This window comes from Ranitomeya imitator, chromosome 4 (genome assembly GCF_032444005.1).
Source record: "Ranitomeya imitator isolate aRanImi1 chromosome 4, aRanImi1.pri, whole genome shotgun sequence".
Lineage (NCBI taxonomy): Eukaryota > Metazoa > Chordata > Amphibia > Anura > Dendrobatidae > Ranitomeya > Ranitomeya imitator.
This window is the reverse complement of record NC_091285.1, coordinates 15,808,076-15,832,670: the sequence shown is the minus strand read 5'-3', so window position 1 is coordinate 15,832,670 and position 24,595 is coordinate 15,808,076. Positions and strand designations below refer to the sequence as shown.

Here is a 24,595-nt window from a genome sequence, read left to right as displayed (position 1 = left end):
GTTTAATCGAAGCTGGTGGCAGCGAAAGTGTGCTGACGGTTGGATTATGCTGAAGCAACTGCGGGTTTGATAAATTATTGTTCCTGCCTGTGTGGGAGTAGTTATCGCGTCGCTGCAGCGTGCCCAATAGCCAGTACATAGCAGGCAGCCTTTCTGGCGACTAATTACCCAGGGTGCAGTACCTAATCTGACCTGAGAGTAAGGGGGGCGCCAGAGAGCTGCAAGTGTTAAGTGGAACTGTAAGCGGGATATACATAAATCCCTGCAGTTCGTGGTATATAGAAAAGCAGTGGGATACCTAGAATAAGCCCCTGCTGTAAACTAAGAGGTCAATAGCCTTGTGTGTGGTTTTTCATCACATTGTTAGGAGTGGAGGGATAACTAAGATAAGCCCCCCTGCACATGTGATAGCCGTCTGTTGGCCTAAAGTCACCCTGATCCGTGACGTAGGGGTGACGGTCACGGTGTGAATCCTGACCCAGTGGTGACAGCGGTCAGGGGAATCGTGACAATTGGTGGCAAGGCGGTGGGATATCTTAGAGCATTAGTGATTTGGTTTGAGTAATCATTCCTCTCACTAAAAACTTGCAGAAAGTTCTTGCGAGGACTCTGCGCAAATAAGTTTGGAGAACGAACTCAGTGCTTTTTAGTTGTGAGACAATTGCGTACTGGTAATTATCCCCTCCCTTTCTCTTCGTTTTTCTATCCTATCTTTTATTTGGCAACCATGGTTGTGCTGGGAGAAACCTTCTATGAGCAGCAGACCAGAGACACCCTTGTTGCCTTATGCAAGACACAGCACATTGACTCTGCAAGCAAAAACAAAGCCCAACTGGTCGCAGATCTGGTGCAATGGGAAGCCGCTCGAGACCGCTCTCAGAGCGCAGAGGCCGCAGGAGCCAGCACGAGCAGAGGTGCTGCAGCAGAGGTCCAACCACTGAATGCTGGCCCTGTTAGCAATCCGGGCGAATTGGACCCCCACCTGCAGGCGGCCTTGAAAGAATTCCCCATTGACGACCATGAGAGACGTCTGCAGCTGATCCAGCAATACCAGGAGCGAGCCGAGCGAGAGGCCCAGGCCCAGCGAGCCGAGCGGGAGGCTGAGCGAGCCGAGCGCCAAGCCCAGCGAGAACATGAACTGGAGATGCTCCGGCAGGGGGGGATGCCCTCCACCGCCCAGAGATGTGAGCCCAGCATCGCTCAGATACCTAAGCCCCGACCCGATCACTTTCCTGTTATGGAGAAGGACGGGGACTTGGACACTTTTCTGCGGGCCTTTGAGAAAGCCTGCAGACAGTACCGGCTGCCTACAGATGAATGGGCCCGATACCTGACACCAGGGCTGAAAGGTAAAGCTCTGGAGGCGTTTGCTGCCCTCCCTCAAGAACAAGATGGAGACTATGAGGCCATCAAGCAGGCTCTGATAGCCAAGTACCAGCTTACACCCGAGGTGTACCGTAGAAAGTTCCGGACCCTCCAACGTGGCCCACACGACAGTTACAGTGATGTGGTGCATGGACTGGGGACCCACTTTGACCAGTGGACCCAAGGACTGTCAGTGACCACCTTTGCGCAGCTGCGAGACCTGATGATCAAAGACCAGTTCTTTCATCTTTGCCCAGCTGAGGTGCGACAGTTCGTGATGGACAGAGAACCCAAAGACGTGACGAAAGCAGCGCAGATTGCCGATGCCTATGAGGCCAACTGTAGATCGGAAGTGCTGAAGCCAGTCACCACCAGCTGGAGAGGGGGTAAGCCTGCAACCAACGCCAGTACCCCTGCCAGCCAGCACACCCGAGGTCCTGGCCCTGTGGCCAACAGCACCAGACCTACCACCGAACCTCGCGCGTGTTACACCTGCAAGCGGCCTAGGCATATCAGTACCTTCTGTCCAGACAGGCCGAAGAACCCCCCAGCCAAGGCCCCAGGGCCTAATGCAGCAGTTCTTTTTGTGGGTGGTGTGGTTGGGAGGGTGTGTGACAACGTACAGCACGTCACGGTGGGAGGCCATGTTGCTACAGGCCTCAAGGACACCGGGGCTGAACGAACCCTCATCCGACCCGAACTGGCGGCCCCTGAAGAAATCATTCCGGGGAAAACCCTAACTGTCACTGGGATTGGGGGCATCAGCTGTCCCTTACCGATGGCCCGGGTTTTTATTGATTGGGGTGCCGGGAGCGGGGTGAAGGAAGTGGGGCTGTCTGATAATTTGCCCACTGATGTTTTGTTGGGGACTGATTTGGGGAGGATGTTTGCATACTACGTCCCTGACACCCCTCCCCAATCTACTAATAAGGGTAAAGTTAACCCTGATGATGGTGATGATGGGAAATCGCATGTGTTACCTGACCATGCTTTATCTTGTAATGATGCATCTAATAACCATTTTTTCCCTAGGATTGATGGTGAAAATGTTGTACCTGTGCCAGCTGAACCTGATAATGATTTTTCTGTGAAGGTTAATGTGTCCATAGGTACAGGCGTGCCCAGCCACGTCGCTCTGCGGAGTGAGACGGCTGAGGAACCCCTAACAGGGGCAAGTGTCGGTGCTACAGGAAATGGGGAGATGCATGGGAACCGTGAGGAAGGTGATGCCATGAAAGTGACCAGTGCCACCGAGGAAGGTAACTGGCCCATAAGTAGCACTGCCCCTGGAGTGTTGGGGGTGGATGGGGAGGTAGAGCCCATAGCAGCGCCGGCTGATGGGCCTGTAGAAACCCCCGGGGAGACAGCCTATGTAGCTGCTGTCACCCGCAGTCAGAGTGCCCGGAACGCAGATAACTGTCTGCCTTCCGGACCCTCCTCAGTCATCACTGTGACTGAACCAGAGGTGGACCCAGAGCAGGTCCAAGAGGGTTCCCGTGGGGAAGGGACCCTGACGTCGCTTCTGGCTTCCCCTAGCCAGGAGTTTCAGGCCGCTCTGCACACAGATGCGAGCCTAGAGAGTTTGAGACAACTCGCCGGGACGCGCTTCTCCGAGACTGATAAGGAGAAGGTGTTCTGGGAACAAGGAAGGTTGTACCGGGAGACAGTACCCGGAGAATCACAAAAGGAGTGGTTGAGGGAAAGACAGCTGGTCGTCCCGCAGCAATTCCGGGGTGAGTTGTTGCGGATTGCCCATGAGATCCCGCTAGCTGGACACTTGGGGATCAGCAAAACTAAGGCCCGGCTGTCTCAACACTTCTATTGGCCTAAGATGGGGACAGATGTGTCAAACTACTGCCGCTCCTGTGTCACCTGTCAAAGAGTGGGGAAGGCAGGGCCTGCTCTTAAGGCTCCCCTGATCCCTTTGCCAGTGATAGAAGAGCCTTTCCAGAGGATCGCGGTGGACATTGTGGGCCCGCTGGCCGTCCCCAGCAGCTCTGGAAAGCAATACATCCTTACTGTGGTAGACTACGCTACCCGGTACCCAGAGGCAGTAGCTCTGTCCTCAACTAGGGCAGATAAGGTGGCAGATGCCCTGTTGGCCATCTTTTCACGTGTAGGATTTCCCAGGGAAATGCTTACTGATCATGGGACCCAATTTATGTCTCGCCTAATGGAGGCTCTCTGTAAGAAAATGCAGGTGAAGCACCTGGTATCGAGTGCGTACCACCCACAGACCAATGGCTTGTGTGAACGCTTCAATGGTACCCTCAAACAGATGCTACGCATGCTGGTTGAGACTCAAGGGCGCGACTGGGAGCGGTACCTCCCACACCTGCTGTTCGCTTACCGAGAGGTTCCGCAGGCCTCGACGGGGTTCTCCCCCTTCGAGCTCCTGTACGGCAGGCGAGTTCGGGGACCCCTTGGGTTGGTAAGAGAATCCTGGGAAGAGGAGCCGAACCCTTCTGAAGTGTCCATAGTGGAGTATGTCATGCGCTTCCGTGACAAGATGCAGACCTTGACGCAGTTGGTGCATGACAACATGACGCAGGCTCAGGCTGATCAGAAGCACTGGTACGACCAGAACGCCCGGGAGCAGACCTACCACGTGGGTCAAAAGGTGTGGGTGCTGGTCCCCGTACCAACGGATAAGCTTCAGGCAGCCTGGGAGGGCCCGTACGTCGTCCACCAACAGCTCAACCCGGTCACTTACGTGGTCACGCTTGACCACGCTCGGGGTAGGCGAAAGGCCTTTCACGTCAACATGATGAAGGCTCATCACGAACGTGAACCTTTCGTCCTACCGGTCTGCAGCTTGCCCGAAGACGGTGAGGAAGACACCCTCCTGGACTTGCTGGCCCAAGCCAAGGCCAATGGGTCCATCGAGGATGTGGAGGTAAGCGCCTCGTTAACTGAACCCCAGCGGGTGCAGTTGCAAACCACACTGGAACCCTTCCGGGTCGTATTCTCCAACCGACCTGGGAGGACTGAGTTAGCCGTCCACGAGGTGGACACCGGGAATCACGCCCCACTACGGCGAACACCCTATCGAATCTCTGACCAGGTGCAGCAGACTATGCGCCAAGAGATCGATGAGATGTTACAGCTGGGGGTGATTCGACGGTCAAAGAGCGCGTGGGCATCGCCTGTAGTTCTTGTGCCAAAGAAGGACCGGACCACACGGTTCTGCGTGGACTACAGGGGGCTCAACGCCATCACAGCCTCGGATGCGCACCCAATGCCGCGCATCGAGGAGCTGCTTGAGAAGTTAGCTGGTGCAAAATACCTGACAATAATGGATTTGAGTAGAGGATACTGGCAGATTCCCCTGAGCCCCGAGGCGCAGGAGAAGTCCGCCTTTATCACACCCTTTGGACTGTACGAGTCCACGGTCATGCCCTTCGGCATGAAGAATGCCCCTGCCACTTTCCAGCGGATGGTCAACCGCCTGCTTCAGGGACTGGAGACGTACGCCGTGGCGTACTTGGATGACATTGCCATCTTCAGTCCCTCCTGGAAGGAACACCTGCAGCATCTCGAGGAGGTGCTCAGGCGGATTCACCAAGCAGGACTGACTATCAAGCCGGGGAAGTGTCAGATGGGCAAGAGGGAGGTTCACTACCTAGGACACCGGGTAGGCGGAGGCACCCTGAAGCCAGAGCCGGAGAAAGTGGGCGCGATCGTGAACTGGCCCACTCCCGTGACCAAGAAACAGGTGATGTCCTTCTTGGGCACTGCAGGGTACTATAGGCGCTTCGTACAGCACTATAGTAGCCTGGCAAAACCTTTGACGGACCTCACCAGGAAGAAGCTACCCCACATCGTCAACTGGACAGATGGCTGTGAGGGGGCTTTCAAGGCGTTGAAAACCGCACTGTGCAACGCCCCTGTGTTGAAAGCAGTCGACAGCAGTCGACCGTTCTTGGTGCAGACCGACGCCAGCGAGTTTGGCCTTGGTGCTGTACTCAGCCAGGTTGACTCGGAGGACCAAGAGCACCCCGTGTTATACCTGAGTCGGAAACTTTTGCCGAGGGAAGTGGCCTACTCCACCATCGAGAAGGAGTGCCTGGCCATAGTCTGGGCCCTGCAGCGCTTGCAGCCCTACTTGTACGGTCACACCTTCACTGTGGTGACCGACCACAACCCTCTGCGCTGGCTAAACGCCATGTGTGGAACCAACGGCAGGTTGCTACGCTGGAGCCTTGCCCTTCAGCAGTTTGACTTCACCATTGAACATAAAACGGGCAAAGAGCATGGGAATGCAGATGGACTCTCCCGCCAGGGTGAACCTACTGAGGTGCCCATGGAGGCATACCGTGGGGTACTGCCTCCCTAGCGCACACCAAAAGGGGGAGGTGTCACGATATGGTATGAAATATCATAAGTAGTTCTTTTGCTAGCCTGAGTGGGCTAAGCCCCCCTTCTTGGAGTAACAGTTGTAGCTGCAAATTCCTGGCTTTCCTTCTCAGAGAGTGTGGGGGTTAGAAGTTTTATGGCCGAACGGAATTTACGACTGGCATTTCCTGTGTAAGCTCTTGTCCAGCTAGAACAGGAAAAATGGCTCCAAAAATCCATGAAAGATTCTTTGTTTAGTTTTTGTTAGATATTAGGCAAACGATTTAAGCTAGAAATATGAAAATATATATTCGTAGTCCCACTCGGTGTAGCTACACATCTCATGACACTCGGGTTTCTAACTCCATCTGGTAAAGAAGTAGGGTTTTCTCTGTAAATATGTATCCCAGATAGGACATATTTGATCTCATTAGAATGCTCACGTTAATCTGAGATGAATGATGAGCTTTTTAGGACGCTGACATGTTTTGTAGTGAAGTTATAGAAATCAGAGAGAATAGTTTAAAGTTTAGGCAGAATGTAGAGAGAGGAGGGTCTGGATAAGCCAGCCTTTCTGTGATGTCACAGCCTTAATGTTTTAAGTGTCTGGCAGGCTCTGAGGAGTCACTTTTTGCTGATTTCTCCTTCTGGACTGCTTTGTCCTATTGTCCTGGAAGAGCTGGTACATCCCATGGACTGGGATGTATGGAAACTGCACTAGCCTGGATGCCTGCAATGCTTTTAATATGTGAGTGTTATCTTTTCTCATTTATTCCCTTTATGTTATAATTACCCTTGTACATATTTGCAATTGTCTCATTTATAACCTCTTTATAAACTATTTTTGATAAAGCATTGCCTAATTATTTTGAATGGGATATACTATTATATATTAGTTCGTTCTCCTGCTCTAAACCGTACCCTAAGTCTCTTGAAGGGAAAATACGCTACTGTTACTGTTGTGTTGGGTTAGCTTCGGACCCGTTTAATCGAAGCTGGTGGCAGCGAAAGTGTGCTGACGGTTGGATTATGCTGAAGCAACTGCGGGTTTGATAAATTATTGTTCCTGCCTGTGTGGGAGTAGTTATCGCGTCGCTGCAGCGTGCCCAATAGCCAGTACATAGCAGGCAGCCTTTCTGGCGACTAATTACCCAGGGTGCAGTACCTAATCTGACCTGAGAGTAAGGGGGGCGCCAGAGAGCTGCAAGTGTTAAGTGGAACTGTAAGCGGGATATACATAAATCCCTGCAGTTCGTGGTATATAGAAAAGCAGTGGGATACCTAGAATAAGCCCCTGCTGTAAACTAAGAGGTCAATAGCCTTGTGTGTGGTTTTTCATCACATTGTTAGGAGTGGAGGGATAACTAAGATAAGCCCCCCTGCACATGTGATAGCCGTCTGTTGGCCTAAAGTCACCCTGATCCGTGACGTAGGGGTGACGGTCACGGTGTGAATCCTGACCCAGTGGTGACAGCGGTCAGGGGAATCGTGACAAACCGCATGACTGTGCATGTAAAATCACTGTCTATTTTGTGTACCATTACTTACGGTTTCTGGCTGGGGACAGCTCTATAGAAATCAATGGACTAATGGACTGGAAAAAGCTAGCTGGAATGTTAAGAGTTAACCCCTCTCCTGGAATGTAACTACTTCCCTGGAATGTATCTACTCTCCATGGAAACCAGCTGCACAGCAGGAAAGATAAAAAACAGTAGAAAAAGGAAGTCAGTTGCAAAATTGCTTATTTTCATACTCTTTAGTTAAAACAGTTTAAGAACTTGAGAACCACGTTAATAATTGATCTACATACTGTTATAAATTATTGGTTGATTGATCAGTTAATTGCCTCGTTTTCTTACAGGGGTGATACTTTTGCTCCTGGACAAGTTGCGCAAGATGAAGTGGGAGCAGATGTGGCGTCTGACAGCAGAAAGGGAACTGATGAGCATGTTATCTACCTCCTTGGCTGATCAAGTGAGTGCGCAGCTGTGACATCTGTAACATATTCAGAGGTGGAAATATTCATGCCTAACCTCACCTCGCTGTGAAAACAAGATCCATGTGTCGGCTTTACTTATAATAAGCCAGTAAGGGCGGATGAATATTTAATGCCAACAAAATACAGAACTGTTATGCAAGGAGCAGGTAAAGTACAAGTAACAGCCTGTGTGCCCGGCATCATGATGGCAGCATTAAGTCTGGTCAGGATTCACTGCATCAGAGCAGAAAATCATGGCTTTACTGTATGTGCTCTAGTCAGACAAGTAAGCGCTGTAGAACCGCCCCGATGTTCAACAATATAACCAAGATAATACTGCCCTCTATGTACAAGAATATAACTACTATAATACTGCCCCTGTCTACAAGAATATAACTACTATAATACTGCCCTCTATGTACAAGAATATAAATAATACTGCTCCTATATACAAGAATATAACTACTATAATACTGCTCCTATGTACAAGAATATAACTACTATAATACTGCCCCTATGTACAAGAATATAACTACTATAATACTGCCCCTATGTACAAGAATATAACTACTATAATACTGCCCCTATGTACAAGAATATAACTACTATAATACTGCTCCTATGTACAAGAATATAACTACTATAATACTACCTGTTATGACCTGGTGGTCAGGACAATAATGGACCTGGTGGTTAAGAGCACACGGAATGACCTGATAGTTACTGATAAATAAGGACGAGCTCTGGGACGTGGGAACTCTGCTGACCGCAATCCCTAATCTTATCACGCACACTAGAAATAGCCGTGGAGCGCTCCTAACGCTCCCTATGCAACTCGGCACAGCCTAAGGAACTAGCTAGCCCTGAAGATAGAAAAATAAAGCCTACCTTGCCTCAGAGAAATTCCCCAAAGGAAAAGGCAGCCCCCCACATATAATGACTGTGAGTAAAGATGAAAATACAAACACAGAGATGAAATAGATTTAGCAAAGTGAGGCCCGACTTACTGAACAGACTGAGGATAGGAAAGGTTGCTTTGCGGTCAGCACAAAACCCTACAAAAAGACCACGCAGAGGACGCAAAAAGACCCTCCGCACCGACTCACGGTGCGGAGGCGCTCCCTCTGCGTCCCAGAGCTTCCTGCAAGCAAGACAACAATAAAAATAGCAAGCTGGACAGAAAAATAGCAAACCAAAGAAAATACAAGCAGGAACTTAGCTTCTGCTGGGAAGACAGGTCACAAGAACGATCCAGGAGAGAACTAGACCAATACTGGAACATTGACAGGTGGCATGGAGCAAATATCTAAGTGGAGTTAAATAGAGCAGCCAGCTAACGAATTAACCTCGTCACCTGTGGAAGGAAACTCAGAAACACCCACCAGAGGAAGTCCATGGACAGAACCAGCCGAAGTACCATTCATGACCACAGGAGGGAGCCCGACAACAGAATTCACAACAACTACCCCTATGTACAAGAATATAACTACTATAATACTGCCCCCTATGTACAAGAATATAACTACTATAATACTGCTCCTATGTACAAGAATATATCTGCTATAATACTGCCCCTATATACAAAAATATAACTACTATAATACTGCCCCTATGTACAAAAATATAACTACTATAATACTGCTCCTATGTACAAGAATATAACTACTATAATACTGCCCTATATACAAGAATATAACTACTATAATACTTCTCCTATGTACAAGAATATAACTACTATAATACTGCCCCTATGTACAAGAATATAACTACTATAATACTGCCCCTATGTACAAGAATATAACTACTATAATACTGCCCCTATGTACAAGAATATAACTACTATAATACTGCTCCTATGTACAAGAATATAACTACTATAATACTGCTCCTATGTACAAGAATATAACTACTATAATACTGCCCCATGTACAAGAATATAACTACTATAATACTGCTCCTATGTACAAGAATATAACTACTATAATACTGCTCCTATGTACAAGAATATAACTACTATAATACTGCTCCTATGTACAAGAATATAACTACTATAATACTGCCCCTATGTACAAGAATATAACTACTATAATACTGCTCCTATGTACAGGAATATAACTACTATAATACTACCCCTATGTACAAGAATATAACTACTATAATACTGCTCCTATGTACAAGAATATAACTACTATAATACTGCTCCTATGTACAAGAATATAACTACTATAATACTGCTCCTATGTACAAGAATATAACTACTATAATACTGCTCCTATGTACAAGAATATAACTACTATAATACTGCCCCTATGTACAAGAATATAACTACTATAATACTGCTCCTATGTACAAGAATATAACTACTATAATACTGCCCCTATGTACAAGAATATAACTACTATAATACTGCTCCTATGTACAAGAATATAACTACTATAATACTACCCCTATGTACAAGAATATAACTACTATAATACTGCCCCTATGTACAAGAATATAACTACTATAATACTGCTCCTATGTACAAGAATATGACTACTATAATACTGCCCCTATGTACAAGAATATAACTACTATAATACTGCTCCTATGTACAGGAATATAACTACTATAATACTGCTCCTATGTACAAGAATATAACTACTATAATACTGCCCCTATGTACAAGAATATAACTACTATAATACTGCTCCTATGTACAAGAATATGACTACTATAATACTGCCCCTATGTACAAGAATATAACTACTATAATACTGCCCCTATGTACAGGAATATAACTACTATAATACTGCTCCTATGTACAAGAATATAACTACTATAATACTGCCCCTATGTACAAGAATATAACTACTATAATACTGCTCCTATGTACAGGAATATAACTACTATAATACTACCCCTATGTACAAGAATATAACTACTATAATACTGCTCCTATGTACAAGAATATAACTACTATAATACTGCTCCTATGTACAAGAATATAACTACTATAATACTGCCCCTATGTACAAGAATATAACTACTATAATTCTGCTCCTATGTACAAGAATATAACTACTATAATACTGCTTCTATGTACAAGAATATAACTACTATAATACTGCCCCTATGTACAAGAATATAACTACTATAATACTGCTCCTATGTACAAGAATATAACTACTATAATACTGCCCCTATGTACAAGAATATAACTACTATAATACTGCTCCTATGTACAAGAATATAACTACTATAATACTGCTCCTATGTACAAGAATATAACTACTATAATACTACCCCTATGTACAAGAATATAACTACTATAATACTGCCCCTATGTACAAGAATATAACTACTATAATACTGCTCCTATGTACAAGAATATAACTACTATAATACTGCTCCCTATGTACAAGAATATAACTACTATAATACTGCCCCTATATACAAGAATATAACTACTATAATACTGCTCCTATGTACAAGAATATAACTACTATAATACTGCCCCTATGTACAAGAATATAACTACTATAATACTGCCCCTATATACAAGAATATAACTACTATAATACTGCTCCTATGTACAAGAATATAACTACTATAATACTGCCCCTATGTACAAGAATATAACTACTATAATACTGCCCCTATATACAAGAATATAACTACTATAATACTGCTCCTATGTACAAGAATATAACTACTATAATACTGCCCCTATGTACAAGAATATAACTACTATAATACTGCTCCTATGTACAGGAATATAACTACTATAATACTGCCCCTATGTACAAGAATATAACTACTATAATACTGCCCCTATGTACAAGAATATAACTACTATAATACTGCCCCCTATGTAGAAGAATATATATATATATATATACAGTAAATTGTGCAGTGATTGCTTTCTCTGTGTCTTTCTCCAGGATATCTTTAATGCTGTCATCAAGCAGAACCCTTTCTTGGTCCATCAGCTTCCCTGTTTCTGGAACGTGCAGTTATCGGATCACACCCGCTCTGAACAATGCTACCGAGATGTCTCTGATCTGAAGGTGAGGTGTGATTGTCACAGGGAAGAAGTCTTCTATTTTGCATGTGTTTATACAGCAGAAAGGAAAGAACCGCCCGGTGTGAATAACGACCAACACCATCCACATGAAGCCACAGATAATGGATAATAGATAATAGTGATGAGCGAATATACTCATTACTCGAGATTTCCCAGCATGCTCGGGGGTCCTCCGAGTATTTTTTAGTGCTCGGAGATTTAGTTTTTCTTGCCGCAGCTGAAGGATTTGCATCTGTTAGCCAGTATAAGTACATGTGGGGATTCCTAGCATCCAGGCAACCCCCACATGTACTTATGCTGGCTAAGGCTACTTTCACTCTTGCGTTTTTTTTTTTTAAACCATTGCAATCCGTAGTTTTTTGCAAAAAACGGATCCTACAAATGTGCTCACAGGAAGCGTTTTTTTCCCCCATAGACTTGTATTAGCGACAGATGGTCATACGTCGCGTCCGTCGTGTTTTGGCGGACCGTCGGCACGAAAAAACGTTCAAGTCAACGTTTTTTTTGTCCGTCGCGTCCGCCATTTTCTATCGCCCATGCGCCGCCGGAACTCCGCCCCCTCCTCCCCGGACTTCAGAATGGGCAGCGGATGCGTTGAAAAACTGCCCGACGCATAGTGACGGACCCGTACCGACGCAAGTGTGAAAGTGGCCTAACAAATGTAAATCATTCAGCTGCGGCAAGAAAAACTAAATCTCCGAGCACTAAAAAATACTCGGAGGACCCCCGAGCATGCTGGGAAATCTCAGTAACGAGTATATGCTCTCATCACTAATAGATAATGGATAGATGATGTATAGATAGTTGTGTAGTCCGTGGGATGTTCCGTAGCTCGCGGTGGATATAATCAATTGCTTTTTTATTCCGACGCCTCGTGTTTCGCCCTCAGATCATTCTCGCTTGTTATTTACACATATTGCCGGATAATACAGATTTACAACGGGGTCGGAGCCTATTACCGCGGGGTCAGAGCCTATTACCGCGGGGCCAGTGCCTATTACCGCGGGGCCGGTGCCTATTACCGCGGGGCCGGTACCTATTACCGCGGGGTCGGAGCCTATTACCGCGGGGCGGAGCCTATTACCGCGGGGCAGGAGCCTATTACCGCGGGGCAGGAGCCTATTACCGCGGGGCCGGTGCCTATTACCGCGGGGCCGGTGCCTATTACCGCGGGGCCGGTGCCTATTACCGCGGGGCCAGTGCCTATTACCGCGGGGCCGGTACCTATTACCGCGGGGCCGGTGCCTATTACCGCGGGCCCGGTACCTATTACCGCGGGGCAGGAGCCTATTACCGCGGGGCAGGAGCCTATTACCGCGGGGCCGGTGCCTATTACCGCGGGGCCGGTGCCTATTACCGCGGGGCCGGTGCCTATTACCGCGGGGCCAGTGCCTATTACCGCGGGGCCGGTGCCTATTACCGCGGGGCCGGTGCCTATTACCGCGGGGCCGGTGCCTATTACCGCGGGGCCAGTGCCTATTACCGCGGGGCCGGTGCCTATTACCGCGGGGCCGGTACCTATTACCGCGGGGTCGGAGCCTATTACCGCGGGGTCGGAGCCTATTACCGCAGGGCAGGAGCCTATTACCGCGGGCCCGGTGCCTATTACCGCGGGCCCGGTGCCTATTACCGCGGGCCCGGTACCTATTACCGCGGGGCTGGAGCCTATTACCGTGGGGCGGTGCCTATTACCGCGGGGCCCGGTGCCTATTACCGCGGGGCCGGTGCCTATTACCGCGGGGCCGGTGCCTATTACCGCGGGCCCGGTACCTATTACCGCGGGGCTGGAGCCTATTACCGTGGGGCGGTGCCTATTACCGCGGGGCCCAGTGCCTATTACCGCGGGCCCGGTACCTATTACCGCGGGGCTGGAGCCTATTACCGTGGGGCGGTGCCTATTACCGCGGGGCCCGGTGCCTATTACCGCGGGTCTTTCTTGGTGCTCAGTGAGGGGACGCCGGCACCCGTCCTGTTAGGTGATGCCGCTCACCATTACCGGCTGACTGATCACACCTGGAGAGACGTCCACCGCTCCTTCTACACTTCATCTAATAAGGGAGGACATTATGTAATTAATAAGTGACATAATACAGCATTCCGCCTAAATGAATGAAGTGAAGAACAAGCTGCTCCGCATTCCCTCCGCGCCTCTTCTATAGGGCGGAGACGGCCTCTCCTCGTGGTCTCTTATCGAGGACGCTGCCTTTGTTCTTCTCCTTGCACGTTGCGTCGTTGGCCCCGCCGGAGCCTTTGTGCGTTTCCTTTTCTTCGTCACGGCGGGCAGTGAGAACAGTGAACCCTTCTTGGCGCAGTAATCGGCGGCCATTATACCGGTCATTAACCTTCACTTGGTTTTCGTGGGCTCGTTTCCCCGTTACATTGTGACCTTCGCTTCACGCCGGGACGGCGCAGCGTCCCGAAATATTTCCTTGTGATGAGAAAGCCGAGTAATCACTTCGCTAATCTCTGCCTGAAGTAATGACACCGAGCGAACGAGTCCTGGAAGAACTTATACTCTAGTCACAGCCAAAGCTGCATGCAAAATTCTGCAGCACTCGTCATATCTGCACAAGCACCTACTTATTTGGTTACATGATGTGTTATACTCTAGTTACACCCAGAGCTGCAATCTGAAGTGTGCGGTGCATTGTGGGAGGATGGTGGAAGTGCAGATAGCTGGTAATGGGATGCAGCTTTGGCTGTGACTGGAGTGCGGCCTCTCACCTGCAGACACGCAACAAACACTCAAATTACCTGTGAATCGTGGCGACAAAACAAATCAGAAGAAGTCATTGACCGCCAGCTGCGCACACAGACATTACCTGCAGAGCCGTCCTGCGGGCGACAGTCAGCGGAGCCGGTGTCTACAAAGTCACCGCGGGATCTGTCACGTCTGAGCCTTCAACGATGTCATAACCGGCTGCAGCGTTACCGTCAGCTTTATTATCAGCGGGTGTTTATAGAGCGGCGTGAGTATGTACACGCAGGGACAGGTATTCAGAAAATTAGGCGACAAGTCACATAATACGACCACATGGTGGCAAAATAATACCGCCGTATACAACTCACATAATGCCACCATCCCGTGTCAAGGTATTACTACTATATACAACCCACATATTACAGCTATGTAGTGGCAAGCTAATACAATCTTATATAGTCAGAGAATACCGCCATATATCACCCACCATACAGTGTCAAGATATTACCACACATTCTACCCATAAAACTATATCTAGAACTCCAAAATACCGCCATATACAAGTCACATAATGCCACCATACCGTGTCAAGATATTACTACTACATGCAACCCACATATTACAGCTATGTAGTGGCAAGACAATACATCTGCATATAGCCCCAAAATACCGCCATATACTACCCACCATAGAGTGTCAAGATATCACCGTCACATTCTGCCCATATAACCATATCTAGAACTCCAAAATACCGCCATTTGCAACTCACATAATGCCACCATCCCGTGTCAAGTGTCAAGATATTACTTCTATATGCAATCAACATATTACAGCCATGTAGTGGCAAGGTAATACAACCGTGTATAGTCAAAGAATACCGCCTTACAGTGTCAAAATATCACCATCACATTCTACCCATATAACCATATATAGAACTCCAAAATACCGCCACATATTGCTACTATAAAACTCTCTAATACATCCATATAGTACATCCATACGTTTAAATAGCCTTTATAATACCGCCATATATAACCCACATAATTCCACCATACACTGTCAAGATATTACCATTATATACAACCCACATATTCCAGCCATGTGGTGGCAAGGCAATACAACTGCCTATATCCCAAAAGTACCGCCATATACCACCCACCATACAGTGTCAAAATATCACCGCCACATTCTGCCCACATATTAGCCTTACGGTATCAAGATAATACAACCATATCTAGAACTCCAAAACACCGCTATATATATATGTACTCTCTAATACATTCATATAGTACATCCATACCTTTAAATAGCCCCTAAAATACCGCCACACACAACCTACATAATTCCACCATACAGTGTCAAGATATTACCATTATAAACAACCCATATTACAGCCACGTAGTGGCAAGATAATACAACTGTATATATCCCAAAAAATACCGCCACATACAACCCGCATAATTCCACCATACGCTGTCAAGATATTACCGTCACATGCACGCCACATATAGTATCAAAATAATATAACTCTATATAGCCAGAAAAAAAAATACCGCCATATATTGGTACTATAATACTATCATACACTGCGTGCAGAATTATTCGGCAAGTTGTGTTTTGATCACATGATACTTTTAACACATGTTGTCCTACTCCAAGCTGTTCAGGCCTGAGAGCCAACTACCAATTATGTAAATCAGGTGATTTGCATATCTGTAATGAGGAGGGGTGTGGTCTAATAACATCAGAACCCTGTATAAGGTGTGCATAATTATTAGGCAACTTCCTTTCCTTTGGCAAAATGGGTCAGAAGAGAGATTTGACGGGTTCTGAAAAGTCCAACATTGTGAGATGTCTTGCAGAGGGATGCAGCAGTCTTGAAATTGCCAAACTAATAATTGCCTAATAATTCTGCACAGTAATAGTTACCCGCACAAACAGATATCCTCCTAAGATAGCCAAATCTAAAAAAAAAAAAACGCCAACTTCCAAAAAATTTTAAGCTTTGATATTTATGAGTCTTTTGGGTTGATTGAGAACATAGTTGATGATCAATAATAAAAAATAATCCTCTAAAATACAACTTGCCTAATAATTCTGCACGCGGTGTATACATCCAAATAATACTAACATGCAACTTTAAATAGCCCCCAATATGCTGCCATGTATGGGTAATATGATACTCTCATGTACTGCCATATAGTGTCAAACTTTATGTAGCACAATAAAAAAAAGTCATATACAGCCCATGTAATTCCGCCATACAGTGTCAAGATATTACCATTATATATATAATCCACATGTTATAGCCGTATAGTGTCAAGATAATACAACCATATAACCCTAAAAATACCGTCATTTGTAACCCACATAATTCCACCATACAATGTCAAGATAATGCCGTCATATTCAGCCCACATATTAGCAATATAGTATCAAGATAGTATAACCATATATAGCCCTCCAAAATACCGCCATATAATAGTACTATGATACTCTCATATACGTCCATTTAGTACCAAGATGATATAACTTTATATAGCCCCCCCCAAAATACCGCCATATACTGTTAATATGATACTCCGGTATACAGCCTTATATTGCCCAGATAATGCCCCCGTAACCCATGTAATTTCATGATATTTTGTCAAAACCATATTGTCACATACAGCCTATTTAACACAGCCATAGCGTGCCCAAATAATTCCACCATATAATACAAAAAATTATACTGCTACAGTATGTATAGTCTACACTCGTACAGTATTGTAGCGGCAGAAAAACACCACCATATACAACCAAAATAATTCCACCATACAAAATCCCATCATAAAGTCCATATAATCCTGTGGTACCATGGTAAGTAGCCAAAAAATACTGCCATATAGTGGTAAGATGAAAATGTCATATACAGCCCACATAATATATTGCCCAAATAATACTGCCATGTCATGCCTAAATGATACTGCCATATGCAACTCTAATAAAACCGCTACATAGTGAGAAAATAATGTTCCTATATGCAGCTCACATAATACTGGAATATATATAGTGATCTGTTGTGAGTTCTGTTTTTGGGCTCCCTCTGGTGGTTACTGATGGTACTGGGTGACTTGTCTTTCCTGGGTTTCTGGGTTCCACCTGTTCCATCAGCATATGGGAGTTTCCTATTAAACCTGGCTTTGCTGGCATTTCCTCGCCGGTTATCAATGTATCCAGTGTGTCTTGTTACCTCTGCTCCCTGCTCCTAGAACCTTCTGGTCAAGCTAAGTTTGGATTTTCCTGTTTTGGTGTTTTGCTTTATTTGGTTTTTAGTCCAGCCTGCAGATATGTGATTCTTGCTGCTGGTTGCTCTAGTGGGCTGAAATTGCTCCTCATGTACCATGAGTTGGCACATGAGTTCAAGTAATTTCAGGATGGTTTTTTGAAGGGTTTTTCGCTGACCGCGCAGTTCACTTTTGTATCCTCTGCTATCTAGCTTTAGCGGGCCTCATTTTGCTGAAACTGTTTTCATACTGCGTATGTGCTTTCCTCTCATTTCACCGTCATTATATGTGGGGGGCTGCTATTTCTGTGGGGGATTTCTCTGGAGGCAAGAGAGGTCTGTGTTTCTTCTAATAGGGGAAGTTAGATCTTCGGCTGGAGCGAGACGTCTAGGATCATCGTAGGCACGTTCCCCGGCTACTTTTATTTGTGTGTTAGGTTCAGGGTCGCGGTCAGCTCAGGTTCCATCGCCCTAGAGCTTGTTTGTATCTGTGCTTGTCCTTTAGTGATCCCCTGCCATTGGGATCATGACAGTATAACCGGCCCACAAAGTGTTAATTGTATTGGCTGAAGTAGGAGGATAAGTAGTCTGAGGAAGTTTTTTTTTTTTTTTTTTTTTTCTTTCTCTTTCCCTCAGAGTTTGCTGCCTAGCCTTATTGCAGCCTGGCTACTTCCTCCTCCTCTTAATCTTTGAATGGCTCTGATCCCAGCTGTTTATCATGGACGTCCAGAGTTTGGCTTCCAGCCTGAATAATCTTGCCACTAAGGTTCAAATTATACAGGATTTTGTTGTACATGCTCCTATGTCTGAACCTAGAATTCCTGTCCCAGAGTTTTTTTCTGGAGATAGATCTCGTTTTCTGAATTTTAGGAACAATTGCAAGTTGTTTCTTTCTTTGAAATCTCGCTCCTCTGGAGACCCTGCTCAGCAAGTCAAGATAATTATATCTTTCCTGCGGGGTGACCCTCAGGATTGGGCATTTGCATTGGCACCAGGGGACCCTGCGTTGCTTAATGCGGATGCGTTTTTTCTGGCATTGGGTTTGCTCTATGAGGAACCTAACCAAGAGATTCAGGCTGAAAAAGCTTTGTTGGCCCTCTCTCAGGGGCAAGATGAAGCAGAAATTTATTGTCAAAAATTTCGGAAGTGGTCGGTACTTACTCAGTGGAATGAGTGCGCTCTGGCTGCAAAGTTTAGAGATGGCCTTTCTGAGGCCATTAAAGATGTTATGGTGGGGTTCCCTGCGCCTGCTGGTCTGAATGAGTCTATGACTATGGCTGTTCAGATTGATCGGCGTTTACGGGAGCGCAAACCTGTGCATCATTTGGCGGTGTCGTCTGAACCGTCACCTGAGATAATGCAATGTGATAGAATTCAGTCCAGAAGTGAACGGCAAAAGTATAGGCGGAAAAAAGGGTTGTGCTTTTATTGTGGTGATTCAGCTCATGTTATATCAGCATGCTCTAAACGCACAAAAAAGGTTGATAAGTCTGTTGCCATTAGTACTTTACAGTCTAAGTTCATTCTGTCTGTGACTCTGATTTGTTCATTATCATCCATTTCCGTCAATGCCTATGTGGATTCAGGCGCTGCCCTGAGTCTTATGGATTGGTCATTTGCCAATCGCTGTGGGTTTAGTCTGGAACCTCTGGAAGTCCCTATTCCTTTGAAGGGAATTGACTCTACACCTTTGGCTATGAATAAACCTCAGTACTGGACACAAGTGACCATGCGTATGACTCCCGTTCATCAGGAGGTGATTCGCTTCCTGGTACTGTATAATTTGCATGATGTTCTAGTACTTGGTCTGCCATGGTTACAAACTCATAATCCAGTCCTTGACTGGAAATCAATGTCTGTGTTAAGCTGGGGTTGTCAGGGGGTTCATGATGATGCACCTCCGATTTCTATCGCTTCATCTACTCCTTCTGAGATTCCTGTGTTTTTGTCTGACTATCGGGATGTTTTTGAGGAGCCTAAGCTCAGTTTGCTTCCTCCTCACAGGGATTGCGATTGTGCTATAAATTTAATTCCAGGCAGTAAATTTCCTAAAGGTCGTTTGTTCAATCTGTCAGTGCCAGAGCATACTGCTATGCGGGATTATGTTAAGGAGTCCTTGGAAAAGGGACATATCCGTCCATCTTTGTCCCCTTTGGGAGCAGGTTTTTTTTTCGTGGCCAAAAAAGATGGTTCCTTGAGGCCTTGTATAGATTATCGTCTTTTGAATAAGATTACCGTAAAATATCAGTATCCTTTGCCATTGTTGACTGATTTGTTTGCTCGCATTAAGGGGGCTAAATGGTTCACTAAGATTGATCTTCGGGGTGCGTATAATCTTATACGAATAAAGCAAGGTGATGAGTGGAAAACCGCATTTAATACACCTGAGGGCCATTTTGAGTATTTGGTAATGCCTTTTGGACTTTCTAATGCTCCTTCAGTCTTCCAGTCCTTTATGCACGATATTTTCCGTGAATATCTGGATAAATTTATGATTGTGTATTTGGATGATATTTTGGTTTTTTCTGATGACTGGGAGTCTCATGTTCAGCAGGTCAGGAAGGTGTTTCAGGTCCTGCGGGCCAATTCCTTGTTTGTAAAAGGCTCAAAGTGTCTCTTTGGAGTCCAGAAGATTTCTTTCTTGGGGTATATTTTTTCCCCTTCTACTATTGAGATGGATCCCGTCAAGGTTCAGGCTATTTGTGACTGGACGCAGCCTACATCTCTTAAGAGTCTACAGAAGTTCTTGGGCTTTGCTAATTTCTATCGTCGTTTTATAACTAATTTTTCTAGTGTTGTTAAGCCTTTGACGGATTTGACTAAGAAGGGTGCTGATGTTGCTAATTGGTCTCCTGCGGCTGTGGAGGCCTTTTAGGAACTTAAGCGCCGGTTTTCTTCTGCTCCTGTGTTGCGTCAGCCAGATGTTTCGCTCCCTTTTCAGGTTGAGGTTGATGCTTCCGAGATTGGAGCAGGGGCGGTTTTGTCACAGAGAAGCTCCGATGGCTCAGTGATGAAGCCATGCGCGTTTTTTTCTAGAAAGTTTTCGCCGGCTGAGCGGAATTATGATGTTGGTAATCGGGAACTTTTGGCCATGAAGTGGGCATTTGAGGAGTGGCGTCATTGGCTAGAGGGTGCTAGACATCGTGTGGTGGTCTTGACTGATCACAAAAATTTGATTTACCTTGAGTCTGCCAGGCGTCTGAATCCTAGACAGGCTCGTTGGTCACTGTTTTTCTCTCGTTTCAATTTTGTGGTTTCATACCTGCCAGGTTCAAAGAATGTGAAGGCGGATGCTCTTTCTAGGAGTTTGGTGCCTGACTCCCTTGGAAATTCTGAGCCCTCTGGTATCCTTAGGGATGGGGTGATTTTGTCTGCTGTCTCCCCAGACTTGCGACGTGCTTTGCAGGAGTTTCAGGCGGCTAAACCTGATCGTTGTCCGCCTGAGAGACTGTTTGTTCCGGATAATTGGACCAGTAGAGTCATCTCCGAGGTCCATTCTTCTGCGTTGGCAGGTCATCCTGGAATATTTGGTACTAGAGACTTGGTGGCCAGGTCTTTTTGGTGGCCTTCCTTGTCGAGGGATGTGCGTTCTTTTGTGCAGTCTTGTGAGGTTTGTGCTCGGGCTAAGCCTTGCTGTTCTCGGGCCAGTGGATTGTTGTCACCTTTGCCTATCCCGAAGAGGCCTTGGACGCACATTTCCATGGACTTTATTTCGGATCTCCCTGTCTCTCAAAAAATGTCCGTCATCTGGGTTGTGTGTGATCGCTTTTCTAAAATGGTTCATCTGGTACCCTTGCCTAAGTTGCCTTCCTCCTCTGAGTTGGTCCCTCTGTTTTTTCAGAATGTGGTTCGTTTGCATGGGATTCCTGAGAACATCGTTTCTGACAGGGGATCCCAGTTTGTGTCTAGATTTTGGCGGATGTTCTGTGCTAAGATGGGCATTGATTTGTCCTTTTCGTCTGCATTCCATCCTCAGACGAATGGCCAGACTGAACGAACTAATCAGACCTTGGAAGCTTATTTAAGGTGTTTTGTTTCTGCTGATCAGGATGACTGGGTTACCTTTTTGCCGCTGGCCGAGTTTGCCCTTAATAATCGGGCTAGTTCTGCTACCTTGGTTTCTCCTTTCTTTTGTAATTCGGGGTTTCATCCTCGTTTTTCCTCTGGTCAGGTGGAACCTTCTGATTGTCCTGGAGTGGACATGGTGGTGGATAGGTTGCATCGGATTTGGAGTCATGTGGTGGACAATTTGAAGTTGTCCCAGGAGAAGGCTCAGCAGTTTGCTAATCGCCGTCGCCGCGTGGGTCCTCGACTTCTTGTTGGTGACTTGGTGTGGTTGTCTTCTCGTTTTGTTCCTATGAAGGTCTCTTCTCCTAAGTTCAAGCCTCGGTTCATCGGTCCCTATAGGATCTTGGAAATTCTTAACCCTGTGTCGTTTCGTTTGGATCTCCCGGCATCGTTTGCTATTCATAATGTGTTTCATCGGTCGTTGTTGCGGAAGTATGAGGTACCTGTTGTTCCTTCTCTTGAGCCTCCTGCTCCAGTGCTGGTGGAGGGAGAATTGGAGTATGTTGTGGAGAAGATCTTGGATTCTCGTGTTTCCAGACGGAAACTCCAGTATTTGGTCAAGTGGAAGGGTTATGGTCAGGAGGATAATTTTTGGGTGGTTGCCTCGGATGTTCATGCTGATGATTTGGTTCGCGCTTTTCATAGGGCTCATCCTGGTCGCCCTGGTGGTTCTCGTGAGGGTTCGGTGACCCCTCCTCAAGGGGGGGGTACTGTTGTGAGTTCTGTTTTTGGGCTCCCTCTGGTGGTTACTGATGGTACTGGGTGACTTGTCTTTCCTGGGTTTCTGGGTTCCACCTGTTCCATCAGCATATGGGAGTTTCCTATTAAACCTGGCTTTGCTGGCATTTCCTTGCCGGTTATCAATGTATCCAGTGTGTCTTGTTACCTCTGCTCCCTGCTCCTAGAACCTTCTGGTCAAGCTAAGTTTGGATTTTCCTGTTTTGGTGTTTTGCTTTATTTGGTTTTTAGTCCAGCCTGCAGATATGTGATTCTTGCTGCTGGTTGCTCTAGTGGGCTGAAATTGCTCCTCATGTACCATGAGTTGGCACATGAGTTCAAGTAATTTCAGGATGGTTTTTTGAAGGGTTTTTCGCTGACCGCGCAGTTCACTTTTGTATCCTCTGCTATCTAGCTTTAGCGGGCCTCATTTTGCTGAAACTGTTTTCATACTGCGTATGTGCTTTCCTCTCATTTCACCGTCATTATATGTGGGGGGCTGCTATTTCTGTGGGGGATTTCTCTGGAGGCAAGAGAGGTCTGTGTTTCTTCTAATAGGGGAAGTTAGATCTTCGGCTGGAGCGAGACGTCTAGGATCATCGTAGGCACGTTCCCCGGCTACTTTTATTTGTGTGTTAGGTTCAGGGTCGCGGTCAGCTCAGGTTCCATCGCCCTAGAGCTTGTTTGTATCTGTGCTTGTCCTTTAGTGATCCCCTGCCATTGGGATCATGACAGTGATCATAGTACCGCTATATAAAGCCCAAATAAGTCCACAGCATTTATAGATGACACTGTTATATACATCCCACACATAGTACCGCCATAATACTGCTAAATACAGCCCACATAATACGGCTGAGACATAATGATATGGAGTATCCAGGTAAAACTTCCTAAAAGATGTCATAGTACTGCAGTATAATGCTGAGATTACGGTATACTGCCATGCCACCAGTGCTAATACTAGTGTTACACCTTTTTAAGGTGGTAGAATTTGCTTTATATGGAGGAAGTAGTTCTTTTTTAAGGTTTACTTGCTTTTTAAGATGGAAGTATTTGCTTATTTAAGGTGGAAGTGCCTGCTTTTTTTTAAGGTGGAAGTAGTTCTTTTTTAAAGGTGGAAGTACTCACTTTTTTAAGGTTTACTTGCTTCTTAAGATGGAAGTATTTGCTTTTTTAAAGTGGAAGTAGTTCCTTGTTAAAGTGGAAGTACTTCCTTTTTTAAGGTGGAAGTAGTTCCTTTTCTAAGATGGAAGTAGTTCCTTTTTTAAAGTGGAAGTAGTTCCTTTATAAAGTGGAAATACTTTACTTTTTAAAGTGGAAGCACTCGCTTGTTTAAGGTGGATGTAGTTCATTTTTTAAGGTTTACTTCTTAAGATGGAAGTATTTGCTTTTTTAAGGTGGAAGTACTCGTTTTTTAAGGTGGAAGTAGTTCCTTTTTTAAGGTTTACTTGCTTAAGATGGAAGTATTTGCTTTCTTAAGGTGGAAGTAGTTCCTTTTTAAGGTGGAAGTACTCTCTTTTTTAAGCTGGAGGTATTTCCTTTTTTAAGGTGTAAGCACTCTCTTTTTTAAGGTGGAGGTAGTTCCTTTTTTAAGGTGGAGGTAGTTCCTTTTTTAAGGTGGAAGTAGTTCCTTTTTAAGGTGGAAGTAGTTCCCTTTTTAAGGTGGAAGTAGTTCGTTTTTAAGGTGGAAGTAGTTCCTTTTTTAAGGTGGTAGTAGTTCCTCTTTTAAGGTGGAAGTAGTTCTTTTTTAAGGTGGAAGTAGTTCCTTTTTTTAAGGTGGAAGTAGTTCCCTTTTTAAGGTGGAAGTAGTTCTTTTTTTAAGGTGGAAGTAGTTCCCTTTTTAAAGTGGAAGTAGTTCCTTTTTTAAGGTGGAAGTAGTTCCCTTTTTAAGGTGGAAGCAGTTCCTTTTTTTAAGGTGGAAGTAGTTCTTTTTTTAAGGTGGAAGTAGTTCTTTTTTTAAGGTACAAGTACTAGCTTTTTATGGAGCAAATCCTTCATTTAGGTGGAATGACTTGTTTTTTAAGGTTTCCATTTCAAAAACCTGACCTGCACATCCAAACATAGACCAAGTGTGAACAGGTGCTGAACCTAGAGTCG

At 45.7% G+C, this 24,595-nt stretch overlaps 1 protein-coding gene across 1 annotated transcript in view; it reads left to right on the top strand.

Moving 5' to 3' along the window:
* LARGE1 (LARGE xylosyl- and glucuronyltransferase 1) overlaps window positions 1-24,595 on the top strand; it is a 434,916-nt gene that overhangs the window by 389,456 nt on the left and 20,865 nt on the right. The window contains exons 8-9 of the mRNA XM_069763144.1: window positions 7,562-7,674; window positions 11,602-11,727. Of these exons, the coding sequence (XP_069619245.1) occupies window positions 7,562-7,674; window positions 11,602-11,727 (239 nt within the window). The remainder of the gene's footprint in view (window positions 1-7,561; window positions 7,675-11,601; window positions 11,728-24,595) is intronic.